General features: G+C 46.2%; 1 protein-coding gene across 28 annotated transcripts in view; it reads left to right on the top strand.

Moving 5' to 3' along the window:
* The first annotated feature begins 43 nt into the window (after positions 1–43).
* LOC4577273 (peripheral plasma membrane protein CASK) overlaps positions 44–24,481 on the top strand; it is a 197,169-nt gene continuing 172,731 nt past the window's right edge. For 6 of the 28 annotated variants that reach the window (XM_061643802.1, XM_061643801.1, XM_061643786.1 and 3 more), the window contains exons 1-2: positions 59–212; positions 5,040–5,531. In XM_061643802.1, coding sequence (XP_061499786.1) covers positions 5,473–5,531 — 59 coding nt within the window. In that variant the 5' untranslated portion in view covers positions 59–212; positions 5,040–5,472. The other 22 variants (XM_061643800.1, XM_061643791.1, XM_061643783.1 and 19 more) reach the window with 12 other exon arrangements.

Below are 24,481 nucleotides of genomic sequence, written 5' to 3'. Positions count from 1 at the left end.
GTGTGCGTGCAAGCGGCCTGCTTGGGGCGAGCTTATCATTTTGACAGTTGGGTTGAAGCTCTCGCGCTCCACCCGGATTTCTCCAGTTCGTAAACATTGCGGGTAAGAAAAACAGTGTCGGTTCTGCTTCTGCTGCTGCTGCTGCTGCCTGCCGTCTTCAGTACAATTGTCCACCGCGCTATTCTATCGTGTTCTCATCGTGTGCCGCTAAAGTAAGCCATTGGTAAAGTGTGTGCGAGCGTGTTTGACGGGTGTGGTTCGGTGTCTGTGCTGGAATCGGGTGTGTTTTTTTTGTGTGTGCTTTTGCTCGGATGATAGTAGAACCGATTACGTTCGTTTCGTGACACTGCCAAACCAGCTGCATGGCAAGAAAAGCTCGGTTTTGCGGATGTCGCCCGTGTAAACAAGACGACACACCGGGTGCGAGGGCGCACGGTGGACACCGACCGTTGTCGTTGTAGAGACGTTTGGGGTCATGGGGGCTAATGGATACGAAGCAACTGTCTTATTGACTATCGCGACGGGAACGGCGCAAGTGGGGTGGTGGTGCGTCAGCTGTGTGTGATGTCACAAGATCCCGCTGTTGGATGTAATAGGCTGGCGGCCGTGTGCGAACCGGGGGGGTACGGGGAAATTGTATTCCGATTGGCCAGCCATCCAAGTAGCTGGGGGAAGGGTTTTTTTGCGAGCCAGAATGTGCAATTAGAAGACCGTCGTAGTAATCAGCTTTACGAGGTGTTTTTAAATGGAAACTCTACAGGGGAAAGCCTTTGCAGTTGCGTTCTGGAGCAGGTAAAGGGGAACGGAATGCTGGGTGCAATTTAATTGCTGCTTTAATGTTTGATTAACGCAATGCACTTGCTCCGTGACAAAATTGCTAATTGTGTATGAGTAACCCTGTAAGCGTACTGCGACCCTAACGCTGTAATTCCTACCTTTTTGCTTTGCACTGATTGCAACCAAGCGTGCTGAAAGGGGAACAGACAGAGAGCGAGACAGAGCGAAACAATAGAAACAGCTCCAACATCAGCAAACGGGCTGCGGGGCCAACGGTACAGTAGCGTGGAAAGCGAATGTGTCAAACCCATTGAAGCTGGACTGCGCGCGGTCGAACGTCAAAACTGTCTGGCTGTCGGTCGAAGGAACTCACGGAAAAGCGTTCTCTATATGTGCCGTGTATGTGTGTGTGTGTGTGTGCCTGTGTGCATTCCTACACATGCAGGGGAAAATTGTTCCCAGCGCGGAAAATGAGTCCCCCCCATCCCAAGCAGAGAGCAGAGGATACTACGATGTGTTTGTAAAACACGCTCGTTACTGTATTAGTGAATTGCCTGGCGCGCTCTCTCTCTCTCTCTCTCTTTCTCGCTCGCGGGGGAAACCGCTTGCGTACGGTGTGCGTGATTTTCCCCGGAAAAAATACGGTGCGCTCCCGCACAAGGATATACGCGCTCACCGTCGCATCGGATTGTGTGTTGTGTTCTAGGTGGATCTTAGCGCTGCGTGTGTGAAGGTTTGCTGCCTGTCTTTCGGGTCGCTTCTTGCGGGCACCTTTCACTATCGTGTTTTCCTCAGCGGTTTTTCTTCCCAAATCAAACAAAGCTGCTGGAAAGTTGTGACGCTGAATAAAAGTCGTGTGAAAAACGGGCCGTTTTCCCGTTCCGCCTCTGCCCCGCTGCAAAGTGGGCGCCACTAGCTTTCCCGTTTTTTTTGTGTGGCTGCGAAAACCGAAGTGAAAAAGGTAAACGAAACTCGCTGTGAGTTGGCTGTGTGTGTGTGTGTGTGTGATGTGTAGTCGTGAAGTAACCGTGGGCTTTACGGGAGTGTCTACAACAGCGTACCGTGTGCTACACACTAACCGCACCATCTCACACCGAGGCCACACCGAAAGCCAAAACAAAGCCAGCGACAATTTTTACTTGTGAACAGGTGAAGGCCAATTTGAGTGGAAACGTTTTTTTTTGTTTTGTTCTTTGGTAACGTGTGCGGTATGCGAAAAAGAAGGCTTTCCCCCCTTACTGTTGACCTAGTGCAGCAGTAACAGAGCAGGCGAAAAAAGACGCCCCACCCACCCATTGATACGACATCGAGGGTGCGAAAGCGGACCGAAATCGTGTGTGTGTGTGTGTGTGAGAGAGAGAAAGAGTGAGAGGATGAAGTAAAAGGGGGGAGAAATGTAAATCAAATGTAATGATGCTTTCATTGCTTGTTCTTTGAGAAAAGAAAATTTCCATTCCCCCCCCCCCCCCCAAGCTTGAGAGGACATTTCGCATAGTTCTGACCAGCACCACCGCCTCCTTTGGACCGTTCCTATGAAGCAGGCGTTAAAATATCCTGTGAAGCAATCCTCATTCCCAACACACCACCACCGTTCCCCGTACGCGTGTGTGTGTATACGGCAGCTGCGCGAGTGCAAATTCTAGTATCGCTGGTGTGTCTCTGTGTGTGTGCAAGTCTGTAGGTTGCTAGGTGTTGGACTCGTACGTACGGGCGTCTATGAGCGTGTGTGTGTATGGTTTGTGTTCGGAGAAAATGTGTAGTGGAAAATTGCATCCTTTTTCCCTTGCACACTGAACGTTGGCGTGTGTGTGTGTGAGTGTGGAGCAAAGGGTTGCGTGGAGCGTGGAAGTTAAAAAAAACGGGTGGCTTGTGATGTTTATCTGTTCGCGCAGAAAGGATGCGAAAGGAAGGGTTGGGGGAGAATCCTCTGGTCAGGGCGATTTGCGTCCTGGTGGGGGAAGGGTTCGGTTTTACCAGGAAAACATTTGGCCTTCGCTGAGTTCCGGTGCAAACGTTTGAAGGCAACCGTGGTGTTCCATCTGTCAACGGGGTGGTGAAACATAGCTACACTATTGTGTGGCCATTTGTCACCATTTGTTTGTTTGTAGCTGCTTGATAAAGTGTTTGTAATAGTTGCGCTAAAAATGTATGGAGCAATTAAAAGTATCGACAATAGTTCATTCATAAAATTTTCCCAGGAATGCGTCATGGTCACCGGGATTAATAGGATGAATAATGGGAAAATTATTATTGCTTCAAGATGAGAATCACAGCACAGCATAATCAATTAAGAGAGCAGAATAATGAAACAAGTTGTCATTTTTAGCCTGAATTTTCTTTCGGGATTTTGGGGGGCATTTGACCCGTCCACTTGTTAGACATGACATGGTCGGTATATCCGCAGGGTATTGTTAAAAGTTTGAACCGTGTTTTCTAGGAAATTTGAAGATCCGAGGAATTGAAATGATTAGACATTTAAGACGCCTTCTCGATAAAAAACACTTTTATTCCTTTTTACCTTTGTACCCTTGTACATAGCAATGTTCTATCCCTTTCAGTGAATTAGACAAAATAGTTTATTTTTTGCAAACAATTTTATTACGTTATTCTTTTATTCTTCTTATTCCCAGCTTCTAAGGTAGTGTTAATAGTGTTAAAAATCAATACTTGCGCCAATCAAAAGATAAAATTAAATTAATTTTTAATATAAAGCTAATTTTGAATGGAAATTAAATAAAAAACAAATGTTGTAAAATCAAAACGAAATCTTCCACAACACCTCATAAGTTGACAGGCGGTATTGCCGGACCCCGCGCCATCCTTACGGTGGTGTTGGGCAGGGATTCCTTGGTGTGGGTGGTATTGGTGGTGAGTACCCCGTTTTCGAGCTGTACGTGAGTAGTAAGTCCTTGGTGTCGGGAGTTGGCTGGCAAAATTCCGCGCCTTACAACACACAGCATCATTTCGCATCGGGAGCGGTGGGCGTTCGGCAAAGGCACTCTCGCCTTACAGCACACAAAACCCTCCGTGTGTGGGTGTGTGTGTCGGTGTGTGTGCAGATGCGCTGGTGAGTGGTGGGTAGATCCTGCCGAACCTTTGCTAGGAACCTGCACAACCATCCGGCACTTGTGACCGGCGAGACGACTTCGACCACGGCACGGATCGTTCAGTACAGTGCGGCAGCTACACCAGTGCGAACACGGCACCCCCCGGTCCGGCAGCTGGCCCCGGCATCAGCCACCGCATCTGCCGGGTTGGCTGCCTCCCATCGCGGCACAATGAGCCAAGCAGTGTGCAAGTGCAGTTGTGCGTGTGCTGTGCGCATTGTTTTCCGTTTCGGGATGCGAGAAATAGCAAAACGAGGCAAAACGTGTAAGGGGTTTTCTTATTGTAAGCGCGTGCAGCGTTTGAAAAACGGTTCAAGTCATGGTTCGCCTGTTGGTCAGGGATTCGGGACGCGGTGTCTCGGTACGCGGTAGGGCTATTTTTAGCAGCCACGGATTTATTATACCCGGTTGTTTGGTGTAGTTGAATTTTCCATGCTTTGACACGGCTCTGTACGCTCCTACGCCACCACCGACGGAAACGAGGTTGTTGTGGGATTGATTGAAAGTGACAGTGATGTGTGCTGCGAGTGTGGGTTATTTGCCGGCAAACACGGCCACCTTGTGGTACAGAGACACACATACACACATACCATTACATCGAATTTCGTGACGCGATGCAAACGAGAGTGTAAATGGAAGAAACGATCGGTGGTCGGTTGCTGATCAAAAGGTAAACATAATTCGGAAAATTGATTCACATTTTCCCAGCAAACCGGTAAGCGATTGCCAAACAGGCCGACCCGATCTGGAACGAGGTGGCAAACGATCCGTCACAGTGCGAGCGGGCGGTGCTTGTGTGTGTTCGTTTTCTTGGTAATTAATCGAGCTAGAAAAACAGATCATGTTTCCCTTAGGCCGCGTAGAGCTGGATCCGATCATTTACTACCGTTTCGCATACGCTTCGTGTTTTCCCAAGGTCTGGTCTGGTTTTGGGAAGCTAAATAAATAATAACAGTGCGCCAACAGGACGCGTGATTTGACCGTCAACATACGGCCGGTCGGTGGCGGGCAGGGCAGTTGATTTTGCCGAAACCATTTTCCACCAGAGAGATCCAAATTCGACACCCTCATCTGCACACGCTCGTGTCTTCGCGGTGCTTTGTTTATTTATGCATTATTTTTCACCCTCCCCCCACTTTCCCCTCCTCCCCCTAGTTTACAGTGCGTCCTGAGAGCGTCGGTTGCAACGGCAAAGCGGTGCAGCGCAGTGCAGTGGCGCAAAGTGCAATAAACTGAACGATTCTGTCGATCGGTCGGTCGGTCGGTCGGTGGTGTGTTGAGGCCAGAATCGGTTCGGTCCGCGGTGAATGTGCGAAGGTGAATGTCACAACCCGTTCGTTACGGTGTTACGGTGCAACAAACATACAATTGTGTACACAAATAATCGTAACAGATAAAGCAAATTGTGCAGCTCGCCCTTGTGCGCGTGTTGTTGTGGGCTGTAGAAAGTGATTGTGTGTGGGTGTGTGTGAGGTGTAGTTTTTGGGTGGGAGAGGAAAAAAAAACACAGCGCCAGGTTACTATCGGCCCTGGTGGAGTGAACATAATCAATCACAAGTGTGCGCGAGGCAGCGAACCGTTTGACAGTATGGCCGACGACGAGATTCTGTTCGACGACGTGTACGAGCTGTGCGAGGCGATTGGAAGGTAAGCCGTTATGTCATAAAACTTAATTAAAGTCATCTATCAATCCGTAGCATGGTAGAATAGCACTCCTTGTGAAAGGCTTCCGTTGCCTGCATGCCTGTGCAATCGAATGCGAAGGGATTTTTGCTCGGAAGAAGCAATGAACGTTCCCAAAATTCCGCCGTATTCCCGCACTTTGTGTGCTCGAAACTTTTACTCCTCCGCAGAGAATTTTACAAACAAATACTGCGCCAACAAACGTACGGGTACGGGGTTTGCTTGATAGATAGGTCATGCGCACACATCCACACAACGCACACAAAGTTTGCCGGAAGTTCTAATGAATGCACTTGGGAGGACGACGTCGGTAACCACAATGCACTCGTCGTCATGTCAGCAGCCTGGGAAAAGTTGCTAGGAGCTGAATACGCGAACAAAACGGCCTATTTGTGGGCAGCATAATTTGAGACGACATGGTACGAGGAGAAAATTGGCGAACGAACTTCTGCATGCAATCGTCAGTTGTACTCTGAAAGTTTTTTTTTTATGTTAAATTCTTTCTTCTGTTCTTTGCTTCTGTTTTTGGTGGAACTACATACAAAGCGATGGTTTTACGGAGTAAAAACCAAATGCAAAGGATAGTTTTGTAATTTTGTCGAAAGGACAGATTTCATCCGCTTTGGAAAAGAATAAAATTACAGGGGGCTTTCCAGGTGTTTTCATAGTTATGGGAGACGTTCTTGACTCTTTCTCGAGGGAAACGAACGTCATTTGATGGGAATTGGATTCAAATTTGGACAGTCTTATTGGGAAATCCTATAAGATTTATTCAAACAGGGTGCTACAGCGTCCAATTCAGATAAGGTTCATTTGCTGTAAGAAAGAGTTCAAATTTGGACAGGCTTATTGGGAAATCCTATAAGATTTATTCAAACAGGGTGCTACAGCGTCCAATTCAGATAAGGTTCATTTGCGGTAAGAAAGAGTCAACAAAAACCCCAACAACGGAATATTTCAGAAACGTGTTCAAAGAGAAAATTATTCGTGCAATACTTTTGATAGTAATAGAAACCCAAATCAATTCCTAATCAAATTGATAGAACGTCCGCGCTATGCCCTAGCCTCCCTTGAAGAGAGCATCCTTGGGTGCATGTCGGTGTTCGCGCGTTGCAAAAATTAAAAGCAACAACGCTTCGCACCGTGGCATCAAGTTTACGCATTCCCGCTGCAAGCTCTTTACCCCGTTGACGGTCGGGGTAATTGCTAAAGTTTACAACCCCCTTTCCCTAGGTGGCTAGGTGAGTGCAACCCGGTTACCCGTGGGCAGGCGGAAAATAGCAACGGAAGGATATGCAGCATCCGATTTGCGTAACGAGATCCCTTAACCTGGATTGTTGATACGGGTTGGGAAGCGGGTGGAGCGGCGGGCTGGGCAACCAGGGCAAGCCATTTGAGACAGCCAGCCCCCATCGGGCCAGGGTGCCAGATCCACACGTTGTTTGGGTGTGAGTGCTACGGGCACTCAGTTTGCTGCGCATGGTCGGCAGCAGCAGGTTTCGGTAGTAGCTCAACCAACCACCAAACCGTGACACCCAGCTCTAGGCCAGAGTGAGTGTTTGTCCCTAGTTGGGATGGGTTGCGAGTGTATGGGTGTGAAGATTGGTCCATCCTTTCAACGCGTTACATGGACGCAGTTGCCAGTGTTTGTGTATGCGTGTGATGGAGAAAGCTGGGATTTTTGTTGTCAGTAAAGGTAGCGTCCTTCGGTGTCTTTCGACTGTGTGTTGTGTTGGTGTGGCACAGGAAGGCACAGTGTAGTCAAGTCCGTCCTGTCATCACACATCGAGAAAGTAGCAATCCGTTCCGAGGATGGTTTGATGTTAAACTTTTCCATCTGCGTGAGAGAGAGAGAGATGTTCATGACGTCAGTGGGCTATTATACTTATACTTATAGGTGGAGATATCCTACCCGTACTCTGTTTCGCTTAAGGTGAAGACACACAAGAGCTCCAAGCTGTGTGGCCCAAACCAGCTGAAATGCTTCGGTTACAGTGTCTATTTTCTTTGGCACTTATCGGAGCTGGCCGGGGCGGATGACTACCTACTCGCCCACAACCCACGACTGTGCCGCTGCTTCGGTGTGCCGTTTTTACCGGACGACTAGCATCATTCCAACGACCAACCGGGCGATAAGATCTCGCATCGGTCGATCTTAAGATCACGCCCATTGTAGAGCGAGGACGACGGTGGCGAAAGAATGATCCGATGAACCGGGAGCCGGGGTATGGAAATTGGTTATCATTCCGCTGTGCGCTGCTACAGTTTATGCTCACCTAGCGTGCTGCGGGTCGAGGGTGTACGCCTTTTAAATGTGCCGGTCGGGTGGGTCGCCGCCAACCTCCCTCTGCGGGCTGTGTCTGTCGCTCGCAATGCTCGGAAAATGGTAGAGACGCCCAATGACACTTGAAATTATGGTTGAATGATTTCGTCGGCCCTCTCACTGGCGCACGATAATGATATCCTTGTGTGAAGGATTACGGAGCGAACGAAATAAGATTCCAATTACGGCGCTACTGCTGTAGCGGGTGTACCGGGGGGGCCGGTATCTTACCATCACCATCGCTCGAAAGTATTGTTAAGATGTGCTTCCGTCCCATTTCGGTGCGGCATGCTAAGATGCTGGGAAGTGTACGCGCAAGCATAATGTAATAACGTGGGAAAATGAAACCCGGGCTGAACGACGACGAAGCGGAAACGAAACTAAACTATGGGTTCATTCCGTTCAATATTGCCCCCTAACTGTGGAAAGGCTGTAGGAAGAGGTGTGTGCGTGCGTGGTTGGTTGGTTTTTCGCTGGCACAGATCGGCATACCCGTTCGCTTTACCTTTTCTCCCATGCTGCTCATGGAAAGAAGTAAATAAATAAATGAAGCACACACCCAGCGTATGCGGCACCTTCAAGAGAGAGAGAGAAAGAGCATTAGTATTTTTCCGGTTCGAGGAGTGGAATTTGCTATCGAAAGGCGAATGTGAAAGAGGTCGACCGCGCAATGGCGCCCGGGTGGACCTTTCCGTTTTTTTGGGGGTAGCAACCGGAGATTAAGTGTGAAAAGCATGATTAATGGTCGCATGCATTGTGGGGTGGTTCATATTTTGCACACTCTTGCTCCCCCCCGCCCCCGGCGAACAAACGGACCGTTTACCGTGCGCGGCAGTGTTATGGTGGGATAGTGGTATGGCGGGCTGGATGTGTTGTGCTCGGTAATAATTGCTTTCGACAGTAGCACGCAGCGCACTGGATCTTCGCCTCGGCCGTGCTAGGGTGGATTAATTGCGTGGTGCGTGCATGTGTGCCACTCATGTGAACTCTTTACGCTACACGGCGGCGGCGGGGCGAGGAAAGAAGCGCTGCGAATGGGATTGTTCATGTTGCGGGTTCGGTTGGGTGGTCGGTACATTAGGTGATAGAGCGCGCCTCGGTATCAATAATCGCTATGCTCTTCGCTAAATGGTCCATTTTATGTTGTATTTTTTTTTGGTCGATTAGGTGCGTGGGGAATATAATGATAGGTAATGCTTGTGAAGAATGCAAGAAATAAATCACAGCTCCTAATGCTATAAAGCTCAAGGAAAGTGAATAGCTTGCTAAAAGTGAATGGTGGATTTTTCCCCTTTTTTATTTATTATTCAATCGGAAAGGTATATAGTATTTGTAGTCTTTTGTTACATTTTTTCCATTTTACAAACATGCTACACACACACACATGCTGAAGCGAGCGTATCGAGGCAGCGGGGTAAGCAGCACTGAGAAGCTGCTTGAAGCTCCTTTTCCATGGAGGCGCCTGGTGCTCCATTACAAAGCGATTGAGCTTTCGCTGAATTCAAGAGAAAAGGGAAAACTCGCTCGAGCTAGCAAAATGCTAAAATGCGTTAGGCCATGTTACGCTTTGGGGTTCGGTATTTTGTTTCTCTCAGTGGATGGGCGACAAAAAAAAAACAACTTCATTTAGCGTCAAACTTTTTCCGAAGCTCATAAATATTAATTGCGTGCATCCGGAACACGGTTACTGTCGTTTCGCTTTCGTCGGCGCTACTTATCATCTTTCAATTTGTAGCCCCCAAAGCGTGCCCAATTCTAGCCGGTTGGCTGTCGTCTACTTTCCCTTTGCTTTTGTTTCTTGCCAACCGGAGGGACGGGCGGTAAGAGCATAACGGATGGACGACTTTTTAATTTCAATTTCTGGCAGTTTTGAACACGTTCGCGTGGCGTTTTTGTGTTTTGGGGCGCGCGCGTGAATTTTTTCTTTGTCCCACCGGAGGGACAGTCAAAACTGTGGGCGAGATATTGTCACTGCAGTAAAACTGGTGTAATCGATTTTGCGAAGCAAACATTTCAACAAGCTGCGCCGCGCTCTTTGGCGCTACCGTAAGGGCCATTGCAAACAACATTCGAAGAAGGTAGCGTTCGCGGAAAATGCTTTTGAATGACAAGCGGGCAGGCAGGCAGACAGGCAGGAGTACAAATAATCAAAGCCCCGTTGCGATCACGGCCGTGCTTATCTCCCTTAACAAGCGACTGATGCTTGCTTGTTCCGAGTTACGTAATCGGAGGCGTGGGCGGGTTGAGTTTTCGCTTTGTTTATCTCCGCCTTCGGAAGAAAGCTTTCGCTTCGTAGAAAAGAAGGTAGCGGTAGCTTCGGAGAGCAAAGGTACCGTAGGAAACTACTACCAAGATGTAGCGTGGTGTAGGACAAATAAAGATAAACGATGATGGGACCCCCGCACCCCGCCCTGACACAATACCGCAATTCTCAACAGCACTTTTTTCGATCTTCGTGAACTTTCCGTTTTAACACGTGCGTCCTTGCGTGTGCGTGTGTGTGTGTGCAGACCAAGGGTTGTGTCGCGCATCGGATGCAAACGGATTGTCGTGCGGTTACCATCGCGACATGATCAATGGCTGAATGTGGGATTTATGGAAAAGTTTGGCTGTACGCAGCTTCTTATGCTTGTGTTTCCGGCAGCGGCAGCCTTCCCAAATGCCGTGCCTGAGAGTGTGTTTGCGGTTGTGCTGCATTTCCATTCCGGGGGTTTTCCGTTTCCCGGGCCGACCCGGGTACGTGACTAACGAGCATTAAAATGTATGCCAAAGTTTGCTCGCTGTGGTCGCCGGTACCACAAGTACCACCACCCCGCGTGTTGGAAGAGCAGTTGATGTCCGTGAATGGCTGATTTTGGGTTTTTTGTTTGTGTGAAAGGCTCTGGTTTAGTGCGCGTGTTGGGTAAGCGCGATTCGACTATTCCGGATCGAAGTGTTTTTCTTCCGTTTCGTTACCTTCTATCTCTACTAGTGATGGGAAAAAAGAAGTTCGGTGAAGTTCTGGAATCGATTCCGGATAGTAATTGTGGAATCAGTTCCCTGAATCGATTCCGGAATCGGATCCGGAATTGTAATCGGCTCTGGAATTGGCTTTGGAATCAGAATCGGTTTCGGAATCGAAGTCAGTCTCAGCATCTCAATAAGAATAGGCGTTTGGGTCCAATGGTTCTACGTATCGATAGCACCAGTGAATCCAAATTTTCTTGTAAGCGATCCAATCTCATATAGATTTTGCTCCTGAAATTTCTTATTTCAATTTCAAAGAACTGATTCTCATTCGGAAGCTAATTCCAATTCTGGAGTCAATTTTGATTCCGTTTCCGGCGAAAATTGCGATTCCCAAGTCGATTTTAATCCTGGAACTGATTCTGATTTCGGAGCCGATTTTGATTCTGCTGCCGATTCCGGATTCTGAGTCGACACCGGAATCTACTCCAAAGATGATTCTGAACCACGGAATCGGAATTGGGTCCGATTTCGAGCTCCCATCACTAATCTCTACGACGGCGTTCGGTCGATTTGATTGCGTGCTGTCATGTTTGCAAAATCGGAAATCGGGCACGGCTTCTTAATAGAGCTGCATGTTGCAGCAGCAGACGTGACTTGTTTTGCAACCGCAGCTGTTTGCGGCACACCACCAGCGCGCGAGTGCGGTGTATATGTGGCTACGTACGTGTGCGTGTGTGTTCACTGTGTTGACAAACGTTTCCCTCCGATCAGATGGAACACGATCAATCAGGATGGGGGGAAAAACCGGGGAGCATAAAGACACTGGCTCGAAGCTTTTGGGGACGAAAAAAGAAGTGTCATGCTGCGAGCTGAAGTGAATTGATTTACTATCGAATCGTTCGGGCGCAGAAATGAAGTTAAGAAACCAGAACGAAACAGCTTTTTTAAGAGACAAAGGACATAAACTGTACACGGAAGGTAGGTGTGAGAAGAAGGAACGGAATTGGGTGGAGATTTGGAATTACAGGCCGTGTTTGTGGCTGCTGGCACAAACTAAAACTCTGACGAAGATTTATAGCGATGGTTGCCGCCACTGTGTGTGTATGCCTGGTCGGTAAGGTGTGATGGGTGAGTTACATATGGCTATATTTATTGCTTCACCGACCAGCAGTCGAACCATGGCCGGCCAGGCAGCCGTGAGTGTGTTTGATGCGGTGCAATATCGTACTTGACGCTGACAAATCGAATTTGTGTCGCTTTTTTTGTTGTACTGGCGAGCGCTCACCGTATCGATTGCGAACAGCCGACGGCGCTTCGTGATTCGTGATCGAACTGTATTATTTTATGTCTCGTTTTGCTTCACCTTCCTTCCCACCTCTCCCTTTGACACCTATACCGGGATATGCTGGAAGCTGATAAGTCGAATGCATTAGTGTCGGCTTTTTCCTTTTTGCGGGAAAAGTTTCGCTTCCACTCCTCGGCGTGTGTGTATGAGTGTGTGTGTTGCCGCTGTACTGCGTTAGTGCGAAGTACTCAGTGCAATCTGCCCCGAGCAGGCTGAGGCCATTTTTGCCAAAAAGTACTTTACCGGAAAAAGCGAACTGATCTAAAAATGGGATCCAACGGAGCGCTGCGACGGACGCGCGTGACGGAGGCTAAGGGGCTGAAACAAAGTAAAACATATGTGCCCTGCGAGGCACACAACATTTTTTTCCTTCCTTCCTTTTTCGTTTCGGACGGCCATTTTCCGTGCGTCAGTGCGAGCTTACCGAGGGAGTGTGGGTCTGTTTTTCCTTCTACGTGTGTTTTAGCAGCAGCAGCAGCAGCATGGGAAGGTCACGTACCCGGTACAAACTGGGAAATAATTGATACGCGATCCCACAAGAGTTGAGAGTGGAGTGTGTGTGTGTTTTTTTGCTTCTTTCCCTTGGCCGGGCTGTGAAACGACGACCGGCGAGTCTCGTCAGGCCCATAAGTGCGAACAGCGGCGAGACTCGGCAGCAGAACACGCCCGGTTTTGTGACACATACACACACACACACACACACGACGTACGGTAGCGTTGAAAAGTTTTTGGACGTCGTTCAAAAAACATTATTCTGATCCGCTGCCAACCGCTTGAAACGGTGCGGCGATAAGCATGTTTGTAGTGACGCCGTTGTATCGGTGACCCTTTCCTGGTTGGGGAGAATGCGTGAGCCACCTTTCTTCGTGCCTTCAGTGCAGGTGAAAGAAACGATCAAGACGTGTGTGCGCGTGTCCGTTATTTGGTTGTATACTGCGCATGGGAGCGCAAAAATATCGCCAGAGTGCACCTGGACGTGAATTTGAAGAAAGCATAAGCAGGGCGCTTTTCTTGTTTTGCTCCGTTTTTGTAGAAATTCAAAAGACTGTGGACGGCAGAGGGTTTGGTATTGGGATCCGTCCGGTCGGAAAACGGAGGTGACGCATTTTTGGATCCAATACTACAAGCGGCTGGCGAAGCAAAAGTTGATCCTACTGCAATAAGACATTAAGTTCATACTGGGAAGGATGTGTTTCGCATGCTCTCTGCTACTCTCTCTCTCTCTCTCTCTCTCTCTCTCTCTCTCTCTCTCTCTCTCTCTCTCTCGCGCGCTGTTGTGTGCAAGGTTGAGTATGTTAATATTACATCGTTCGCATGATTGGAGAAAATGGACCCCGTTTATTGACTTTGCTCCGTTTGCTTAGTTCCTTTTGGGTACGAAATTGATTATGAACTACAAATGCTTATAGAGCTGGATATGAACAGCTTGTGGCGTGCTTGCTTTCTGGAATATTGAATGGTTAAAGTAAACATCAAACGTTCTTTGGTAGAGCGTAGTAGAGCAAAGGAGAACGGGCGAATTTCTGGTTTGGATTCCGACATTCAAAACGCCGGCAGTTTCTTTCGTTCGTCATAATATTATTGTTTATTATGTTTAAAACGTCAGTGCAAGGATGTCTTGTTAAATTCACTTCTCAACGGTATTCAGTTCCGTATAAACTATTTCATAACATAGTTCCATGGTAGTGTGGTCAAAATTTCAACCTAATAAACCACAAACCGTGGATTACAAAAAGTTTTTTAGGAAATATATTGGAATGATATTGAAAGACCAACCACACCAACGCGGTTTGAATACGGCGTTTGATATGAACATTAAAGGATAGTAGCAAAATGAATAATAACACAATTTCGGCTGTTAATTAAACATCAAAGTCCAACTGTAATAGAATAGAGCGTTTCTCTTATTGGATATTTATAAACTATTTGCTCTCACTTCAGTTTTTTTGTTCATGGTTCGTTTCTACCGGTAATGGTACGATGGAGATCTATTAGCTTTCTGCTAGTTTCGTTAGTCACAGCTTGTCGAACCATTTATTTTTAACCCGAAATGTGAAACTATCTTTCCTTTTCTTTATTTTACTTACCCCTTTTTGGACACGCTTAAACGTACGCTCAAAGAGGAAGAAATGGAAACGCTTTTGTTTTCAGACACGAAGTTGGCTGCGTTTTCTGAGAGAGTGTTGCATATTTCAACGTAAGCCGACGCTTGAAACAATTGTGTACACCTACTGCTGAGCTCTTCATTTGCTGCAGTTAAATGTCGGGACCTTTCTTAGAGCTCCTTCCCCTATTTGCCCGTCCCTTCCCGGAATCCAACCAACGAATGTCGTAACATTTCTCTCATATTTCGTTTCGAACATTAAAAATTCATTGGATCAAATATTCAATGGCTTGGTCTGACTTCGGTTTTGACTTTGTCGACGCAGAGGAAAAGCTTCGCTGTTGCAGCAGAGAGACAATAACAAAAAAGGATGGAATGGAGAAATTTTCCACTTGAACCGTTTTGCTGTTTTGGGGGTTTTTCCCACTTTTGTTCTCCTCGAGTACCACCACCCTTGTGGTAGAGGAGGTTATGAGCAGGGGTGAATGGGTGTGTGCGAGAGAGAGTTTGGTGTCTCGGGGACATGAAAGAAATTGTCCTTTCTCTATTTGCAAAGTCTCGCCCCTAAACCGGAATGCGGAACTATGCGTCTTTTTTTTGTCCATTTCATCCGCCATTAACCGGGCACATTGGTGTGGAAAATATTCATCCAAAACGGGGCATCCCGAGCGGTACAGGAAGATGTTACGACTGCTGGGTGGGTCTCGGGTAACAAACGTTAAACTTTGTGTGAACCCCTTTTTTTTGAAGCGCGTTGCCTGTTTATGCATGTATTCTAGAGTGTTTTCTCCGTCTGTCGTGTTGTGTGCGCGGCGGTTTTCCCGTTTTTGTTGCTGTTGCTTTCGCAATGCTATCATCTTACTTGGGGTCGGGCTAGATTTATGTTCTTCATCGTACGTCGTGTTGAAGCGAATGATTTGGCACCGGTGAGCTTTTCGGGCTCGCTGCTGCTCTTCCTTTTCTTTCTCTCTAGGGGGCTGGGAGAACGGTTGTACGTCTTTGCACTGGCATCTTGACGTGATATGATTTCGAGGTGACGTCCTACGGTTTGAAGTGTTGCGAGGAAGGATAAATTTAGAAACTGTTGAGACTGGAAAACATGCCAAACAGCGCACGGGGAGATTTGTGCGATATAAATAAACGAAACTGTTATCAAAACGTAAAGGGTTCCAATTTCCACTCAGGTTTAATCCTTTTGACACCTTTTCCCGTGGTGCTCTGCACTGCTTGGTGAACGTGGGTAGCTGTCATGTTTAGAGCCTTTTGTTGCTGTGCTTTTACCCGGGACTCTTACACGCATCTGTTTGAAACCCCGCGAGTGATATACTATATTTTGTCATAGCTTCGTTTGTGCGAATGGAGTTTCTCGTGCTTCCTTTCTTGCTGATATTTCTTTCTGAAAGTGATCAAAAGTAAACTTTTCCGCCCGATTGTGCTGCGTTGGAGCTTTTTGTTTGCAACCGTTTAGCGCACCGAACGAGTCGGGTGTGAAGGGTTTTGGCAGCACACAAATTGAAGGATGATCGTCGCTGTAGTGGTAAAATGATTTTCCACTGAGGGCGGGTTGTATGGGGATGGGGGTCGCATTCTTCCCTTACTCGGTCGCCGCACCATCTGCACCGTTTATCGTTTTACCGTTCACTTTTATGGCGGGTATCATTTTACGGGCTTTATGAGTGAAAGTGAAGTGAGGGTTGATTGAGGGTTAAAACACAACGATGGTCCCCACAGTCCCCGGAAGTTAGAGTGCCAAAGGTTGCCAGTGGAGTTTGCGAGCAGTGGTGCAATACCCCTGCTGGGTTCAGGGTTTTTTTTTTTGGTGTTCGTTTGTCTTCCTTCTTTTCCTGGGTTTGTCTGCCTTTTCCATGTTAAAGGCGCGCCTGGATATGCTTTTTCAAGATACCGCTCTCATGCTGAAGTTAATTGAAGTGGCTTAAAAAGTGTTTGTAATGTGCGCGATAACGAAGGTGTTCTCGCGACTCTTACCTGCGTGTGGGCCTGGGCTATAAAAGCCTGTGTCCAATCCGTATGTTTTGTGGATGGTGGCTTTGGGGGTGAAGATTTTGGCGCCCTTTGCATCCATTAGGCTTCAGCGTTTTAGTGTTCATTTTATGAAATTGTGGTTAACAACGGGTTTCGCTATAATAAAGCATATAAATTGTTCTGTTTTATGTGCGATTTGGCTTCATACAGGTGGGTTAAGAGGATGGTTTTTGTGCAGAGGTTTAGACATAAAAGCTTAAAGTTGTCCGAATGAAACAGATAAATACGTTAATGAAATGAAATAGGAATTACGGATTGGCTGTGTTTGGTAGCTTATTACTTAACTAGATTCGTTTTGCTACTAGTATCTAGTAGTTTTGTGTATAATGAGCTCTATTCAACACAATCGGCCATGTTTGTGAATGATTATTTTCAGTCGTCATTTTATTTTTATGTTTTATAGTGCGTCGATTAGAGTACAATGGTATAAAATCGCTATGAAACTCAACCAAATCTGAATAGAATTTGATTGGTTATCATTTCATCGTGTGAGTTGACCGTCATCATATTGAAATGAGTATATGAACGTCGACGGACAATCCTACCAAATTTAACTCGGGATTAATGGCTTTCGGGAATGAAATGGAATGCAGTATGATGATTTAATTATGTTTCTTACCCAAAATAATTAAAAAATCTTTAGGACTTGCTGAGAGCGATTTTTCATGGTTTTAAATCTTGATGCTTTTAAAAGGGATTATTATGTTTATATAATAAATTCAATTATGTGGGTCCTAAGGTCTCTATATTTATGAGTGTCCGATTCATGCTACTACTGTATAGCTAGAAATACTTACTTACCCATAATGTTATCTTTTATTGTTTTGCGTAAAAACGCAAAAAAATATAAAAAGCACTGATTGAGGACTCTCATTGCGTGGCGCTCTGCCGCTACATTCAGTAAAGTTTGGGTGAGAAACGGCCAAACAATGCAAAACATAGTTGCTGACACTGCGGCGATGACACGGTACTCTGGTGCAAGCATGCAAGCAAAAAAAAGAGGGACAATTTTACGGTAATTATGGGCCTAGCTGCAGTGTCACAGGAAGCTTGAGACACAAAAGCAGCGAAATAACGCCAGCAGTAGAAGAAGAGAGAAGATGATGATGCTAGTGGTAGTAGTAGTGGTAGTAGTAGTAGCAGCAGTAGCAGCAGCATTGGCATTGGCAACAGCAAGACAAACGAGATTGGCCCTGTGGCATCGACGGTTGACTGAGTTGTCAATACGGCATGATTCGTGCTTTCCGGGTCCCCGCAAGCTTCTTATCGAAACGGCACCAAGCACCGGTCGGACACGGAATCACTGTGACAATGGCTGTTGGCTGAAGCTTGGGGGATTGGGTTGTGTTTCGCGGCCCACTCCCTGATCATCACCGTGCAAGGGAGCTGGTGTGCTATGTATTGCTATTTTTTCACACACGCACTCAAACAAGCACACATACACCCGCGGGTGCTAACGATAAAGTGAATGCACAGCCGCTGCCCGGAACGGCGGAACGGCTCGAATCGCGGTTCGTTCATTCGTGAAGCTCCCGTCCGGTGCATGCATACGTAGATCACTGTCATTAGCCGAGGGATTTTCCTGCTTTTCCGGCCGTGAGCCTTTTGATAGCGTTGACGTTATGTACTTTTTCTTTGCTTTTTCCCGTGTGACGCGTCTGTGTAAAATAGGGGGTGTTTGTAAATGTTCTGACAGAATGCGAAACATTTGTCTTCTTGTTCATTTCACTGTTCAATGATAAGTTATCGTACTTGTTTGTATACACCAATTTTCAGTGAAATTGTATGTAAAAAACTGAATTAATTATGATGCTATCGAAGTTGGGTTACGTTAAGGTTCTTTTTTCTTCAGGAAAATAACCATTGTCATGAAGAATTTTGAATTCAATTTATATTTATATTTTATTTATTTATTTCGATGAATTTTGTTTGGACGGTCAGAAATGGGATGTTATCTTCCGTTCTAAATTTTGGACTAACTCAGCCATCGTCCAATATTGTAGGATGTCGTACTTTATGTCGATGTCGGATGTCGGAGCTTGATGCATAGCACCTTGGCAACTCAAAATTAAAGTACTCCCATATGCTAGCGCTGCCTACAGCTGCAACCGAAATTGAGTGACATAATAGGCACTTGTCCTGTTGTTTCCGTGGCCCACTGGAGAGCGAAGATTGTGCAGCAGAAATTAATTTACTGCATCCCGGTTTGCTTCCCGGCTTTTGGCTACCGGTTTTCGGAAGACAACACTTGATCCAAGATTCATCCCATCACGATGCTCCACTAGCTGCAGCAATTGCACTGGGTGAAGTTCCATCACTACGGCACACACCCCGGCAGGAGGTAAATTGGGATAACAGCTGCAAAAGCCCGCCCACTGGAATGATCGTTTGTGGAGGTGAATTGATGATGGCCACGGTCACAAGCCGGTCACAAGGGATAGAGGTAAGCACAAAATGGAAGCGATCGGTAACGTAGCATCAAATTGAGTGGATGGTATTTGTCAAAGAGAATCAAAGGAGTTGTCAGTGGGGCTGGCAGCATTAATGAACGAGGCGCTCATCGGACTAACAAATCGAGCTCTGGTTCGTTACGTCAAAAGTTTTCTGATGGAGGATAGAATGATGGTCCACTGCGCAGGCATTGGTTGGGGGCTGCGGTTGACACTTAATAAGTGCAGCTTGATGGCTACGCTTTTGGATCGGTGTGGACAGTAGCAGGTGGGAAGAGGCGCTTGAATCTGGAAAGTTAAATAAGGGTTTTGAACCGAACACAGTTTCTTGCATGAGATAATTTCCCTGGAACTCCTATGTTGAATGTTGAAGATCGTTCACAACTCTTCTTGCTTTAGTACATTTGCAAGAACACGCTGTTGTTTTATATATTTTCCCCTAGAAGGGACGCCCTAGCGTCCAGTTATTGCTGTAAGCACTCTTGTTAGAAGAGTGAAATTCAAAAGATTAGATTCAACCATGCTCGGTTTGGATACGGCTCAGAAGAAAGTAGAGTGCCGGTGTGCCATAACGGGCGATACTTAGTCGGTAAAGCACCTCATAACAGGTCCCGAAGAACGCACTCGCACGCAAACATTCGGAAAGGTATTGTGGTGTAAGTTGCCTACACAAAACCGCAACGAAGCATGCTTTCGTAATGGGTGCTGAAGGGTACGTTTGTTACTACCTATTCCCCAAGAAGCAAAAGATTCCAGCTTGTCTCATGTGTGTGGGTGTGTGCCGCCTAAAGACAAGTTTACGTGTTGAAGGAAGACAAGAATAAAGTTCGATGAAGAACAATAACAATATTTCAGGATTTTTAGCACCTATCAACCTCATTCGTCTGGTGGAGAAACCCCCTCGAAAGGCTTAAACCCTAACGCTCGGCGTCCTGCCTCGTTAGGTGTCTTCCAAAGAGAGGCATTTTTCTTCTCTTTGTTGCTCTAAAGTGTTGTTCTAGCCCTCAGGCCTTGTCGGATCCCCTCGTCTCCCTCCAGTAACGGTCGCATTATTGGCGGTATCACTAACAAGCTGAGAACCGTGGTTGGTAGGCATGGCCCCATACGATTTGACCTTTACTGTCGTGGGAAATATGAAATGTTGGTGGCATCGGTGACGCTTCGGCACCGGGTAGAAACAGTTGGTAAGACGGCACAAAACGGAGGCCATAAATGGTGAAAAGTTTTTTGCTGTCGTGCAGGCAGGGATCTAGTTTTTGGTGGCCCGTTTAGCGACGGATTGTGGTGTATAGGAAGAGAAAGTGAGAGTGTTTGAAAAATCGCGAAGCCATTAACTACATGCTTTATGTGGCACCTTTTTAGTGGACATGGCGGCGAGGGCGACTACCATTATTGTCTGGTGCTACGCTTTTCACAAACTTTGACAGGGGATATAGAGAAATTGATGAGTTTTTGTTGCCGTTGTTGTTGATGCTGTCGTATCGTTGGCTTCAGTATGTATCCCACACTTTAGCAGATAAAGATTATGAATGAAGTGTTAGGTTGGGGTATATGTAACGTGAATCATTATTTAGACGTATTCAATTTTAGGTTGTAGATATGACTCATCAATCATGAAGAGTTTTATTTGCTAACATATATTTTCTTTTAAAGTCGTCAGCAGCAGATAACATTTTTTTTGTAATATATTTAGTATATCTTATCAAATTGAATGTAGTTTGTAAGTCGAGACCGAGATACGCGAAATGAGTGAAACACAAACATCCTAAAACAAATGATAATAACGTGAAAAAAGGACCGGGAACGATTATTGGATACAGGATTGTGTTGAAAAGACACGTCAGCACAATTAACCAGCGCTAACAAGAGTCCCAGGGTCCCAGGCCCGTTAAATGACAAGGATCGACAGCAGAGTGGGCCGCGGCAAGCGTTTATAAGGGTCAGGGATTATTTCGTTGGCTTTTGTGTTAAAAGCACAGAGGAGCTCACTTTGCCGCGTTAATGGTGTAATCTCAGTTTTTTAAGATAAATTAATGAGAAACAATTTCTCTTCCCGCTGGGTCGCAAACTTTGTACATTAACAGCCAGTGGGAAAATGGGGAAAGATGAATGTAGATACAAACGGCATAAAACAAGGAAGCTAAACAATATCACGAGCGTAACTTTGACCATGATGCTTAGGTCTTAAGTAATACTCATCAAAATGTGTCTAGCAAATAATTACATTGCTCTGAACGCACGTGTCTGTGATTAAACATGAACATGGTTTTGTCTTTTAGTTTATTGATGGCATAGCTGTTTTACCCTTATCGTTGGCAGACGTGAGTAAATGTGACCTTCATATAGCTAGAAACAGTGATTTAGTTTCTTACGTTTTAATGGGTGCAAAGTTTAACACTAAAGGGTATTTAATTACTAACCTTTACTGTCCCTTTAAACTGAATGATATTTGTACCGTGGGCTACTAGCATACAATAATTTGTCTAATTTGGACTTTCAGGCATAGTTTGTTTCTGCTTTTGCAATCTGCCCCTAATGTCGTTCGTTATCATTACTTGCCTATCACGTACTTCATCTTCCATCGATGAAATATCGATTAAGATCTAATCCACGTTGGATAGATTACGTACATGTCAGACTGAGCACACCCCAATGAGGCTATAATGAAACGTGACAAAATCGATGCCACTCGAGCAGCAACGTGTTAAATAGGTAGATTACACACGCGAAAGGGGTGAGCGCGAGCAGAGGACACGTTTTAATACTAAACTGCTGCTCGTTGCTTGGTAAAATTGATGAAGTCATTGCCGGAGGGTGCTGCCAACCGGGATAGTCGTTATGCGGCGACTATCTTGAAGCTTGCAGTATTACCTAGCTTGCCTTTTTTTGTTCAGTTTGTGTCATGATCTTTACCACACACTCATGTGGCCCTTGCATGCGACAACACACCTTTCAGTCTACGTGTACGTGTGTGTGTGTATGTTTGGCTCTTCCGGTGAGATACCGCTGACAATGCATGGACGCTACGTGCAAGCGCGGGTGCAGCGCTGGATGGTAGGAATAATAAATTGGAAACCGTTGCCGCGGTGTGGATGATGGCGGATGAGAAAACTCCCGTAGCTCGTTACCCGGAGCGCTTGTTGAGGCAAAAAGTCGGTCTCAAAATTCCCGGCGGCACGGATGCTTTCAACAGCGCGCCATCATCATGTGTGTGTGTGAAGGTTGGTGGTGTGTTCCATATTCGCGCGGCACTTGGAGGGGTGAGTTTTTTTTTCTTCTGGCGATGAGATAACTTAATATGTTGCTTCTGACTTTGCCACTGTCGCCTGTTCGTTCTATTCGAAGATGCTGCCTAGGAAAGCGTGGAGTGAGGGGCTATTAAATAAATACGAGCCGCGGAGGTTAATTGGACTAGGTTAGGCAGTTAAATTTGTTTCTCACGCATCGTTGATTGCAAAAATCGGCTAGAAGACGGCGCACGGCTAACGGTAGGTAGAGGTTGTAAAGGTTGCCTTAGAGAATGTTTGCTTCACTGCAAACATTTTGGCTTCTCGTTTATGTTTTATGTTTGTTGGGTACGCAGACACACTTACAAACAGATGGCGTATCAATAGCCGGATGAAAGCAAAATGAATAATAAATATTTGTTTTATTTTCCATCAAGGTGCGGGCCTGTTTCACTCGCGGAGTTGTTTTTATATTGTCGTTTACATGCGACATGTGACGTCGCTGATTTTGAAACGTAAGCGAAGAAAGCATAATATTGGCGGGTGTGGTGTTATGTTTATTATATTCATGCCGTGTATGGTACCGAAATGAACGATTGCCATTTAAGTTAATGTTACGCTGAAGATGAAATGTAAGTGAATTTCATCACATAGACGATGGTGTAGCCTGTTTGAAGAGGCACACTCGAGATATCGCTCGCGAGCTTTCGATTTGAACCGTCAGCAATCTGTTACTTTAATCAAACGTCACTGGTATCACTGGTATCGTGGTATCGTTGGAGAATGCTGCTTCACACAAGTCAACATTCCATTTAACTATGTATTAGGATGTTCATCCGAGCCAGCCTTGAAGGGGGCTTGTAGGCGAGTCACGTATAAGTCGAAAGCTTGAACCGACATTTGAAGCATGAATTGTAAGGACCTATCTCGACAAGCGGTTACTTGGTTACTTGGTACTAGAACGCATCCGAAGCTTCTTACCGTAGACAAGCAGTAAACTGTAAGGTCTAGAAATACTCTCCGTCCATCGTTATGGAACAGCAAGGCGTTGGGTCTGAGTCGTGTACGCGATAATATAGGTCGGGTTTGAGGAGGAATTTTACGCTACACTGTAGTCAGGGAAAATTTACACGACAATGCACAGGCAACTGATCACCGTATAGTGAAGGCAGCTTGTTGATAGAGGGCGGAAATAATGTGAACAACATGGCCAAAGGTTTTGGCGAGTAATGGAAAATGGCAACGCAGAACCTAATGCGGCATAAGTACCGACAACTCGGGCGAGAACAGTATGTGTGTGTGACTTTTCTACAATGAACCACATTTTATTAAACGAACGCAAACATAATCATCAAATGATGCCATCGCGTCGCTCCTCGCTTGCTCCGAAATCGGAAATGCAGCTGGCAGTGAAAAGTGAACAAGAAGCGCTACAAAAAAGCTTATGCACACACATACAGGTAGCAGCTTTGCTGCCTCGGGTTGGTTGCTTTTGCATGCGCGATACATGATGGCTCACGAGAAAATGGATATGAAAGGAGCAAGGAAGCAGGGCAAATGAGCGACGGAAGCATTGTGCTCTAGTGTGTCGTCTGGTGCTAAGCATCCGTTGACGGGAAAAGCTCAGGTTTATGAAAAATGGACATTTGTAAACGTTGCATCGCATACGTCCTTTATCCGTCTTTACCATCATCGTTAGGTATCATCGTGCGCCTGTACCGAAAGTCGGGTCTGTCTTTTCGCTCTCTCATCATCAACGCAACCACCGTGTGTGTGTGAGTTCAAGTGGACGGTAGGTTGTTGCTTATTCAGGAGTTGGTTCTCGGTATTTATTCACCGGTCGCATCTGCTTTACCCACGCCCGTTTGCTATTTGGCCGTGTTTGCACACGCTCCCATGGACTGTATTCTTATTGTGGCCTACAGAAACGAGAGAGAGAGAGGGCGGAGGTTTGTTGCTTGTGTAATGACAGTCCTGGCCTCGGGGCTTTGGCTTTTGCTGCGCGTAAAACCGCTTTGCCTCTCTATCAAATTAATGTCACTTGGACAAAAACATTAAGAAAGGCATAAACAAGAGGTCCCCGGTCGTACCGTTCGTCTGTCTGTACCAGCTCAGGGGTTTTACTTTGATGTGAGCGAATCTTCCCTTTTTTTTTGTTCTGACTGCAAAAAAGTTGTGAGGTTATCTTTGGCTGAAACTATGGATCCTTGTCATAAGGAGTTGGGAAGAGAGATGTGGATGGGGTAAATGGCAGGTAGACAGACAGTTTTAGTTCCAATGGCGACAAGGTAACACTGACTGTGTATCTTCAGTGACAAAATTATACGAACAGCGCTACTCCATGAGAAGCTTGCATTTACCAAGACACTAGCCTGCCAATTCTCTGCATGGTTAGGTTTAAGCCTGTAGAACAAACGTTACCAATAATAGCAATAAATTTAGTGGGAACAGACAAGAGATCGAAGAGAGACTC

The sequence above is a fragment of the Anopheles gambiae genome, chromosome 2, assembly GCF_943734735.2.
Source record: "Anopheles gambiae chromosome 2, idAnoGambNW_F1_1, whole genome shotgun sequence".
Taxonomy (NCBI): domain Eukaryota; kingdom Metazoa; phylum Arthropoda; class Insecta; order Diptera; family Culicidae; genus Anopheles; species Anopheles gambiae.
The sequence above is the reverse complement of the archived record's forward strand: the minus strand, read 5'-3'. Positions and strand labels throughout refer to the sequence as shown.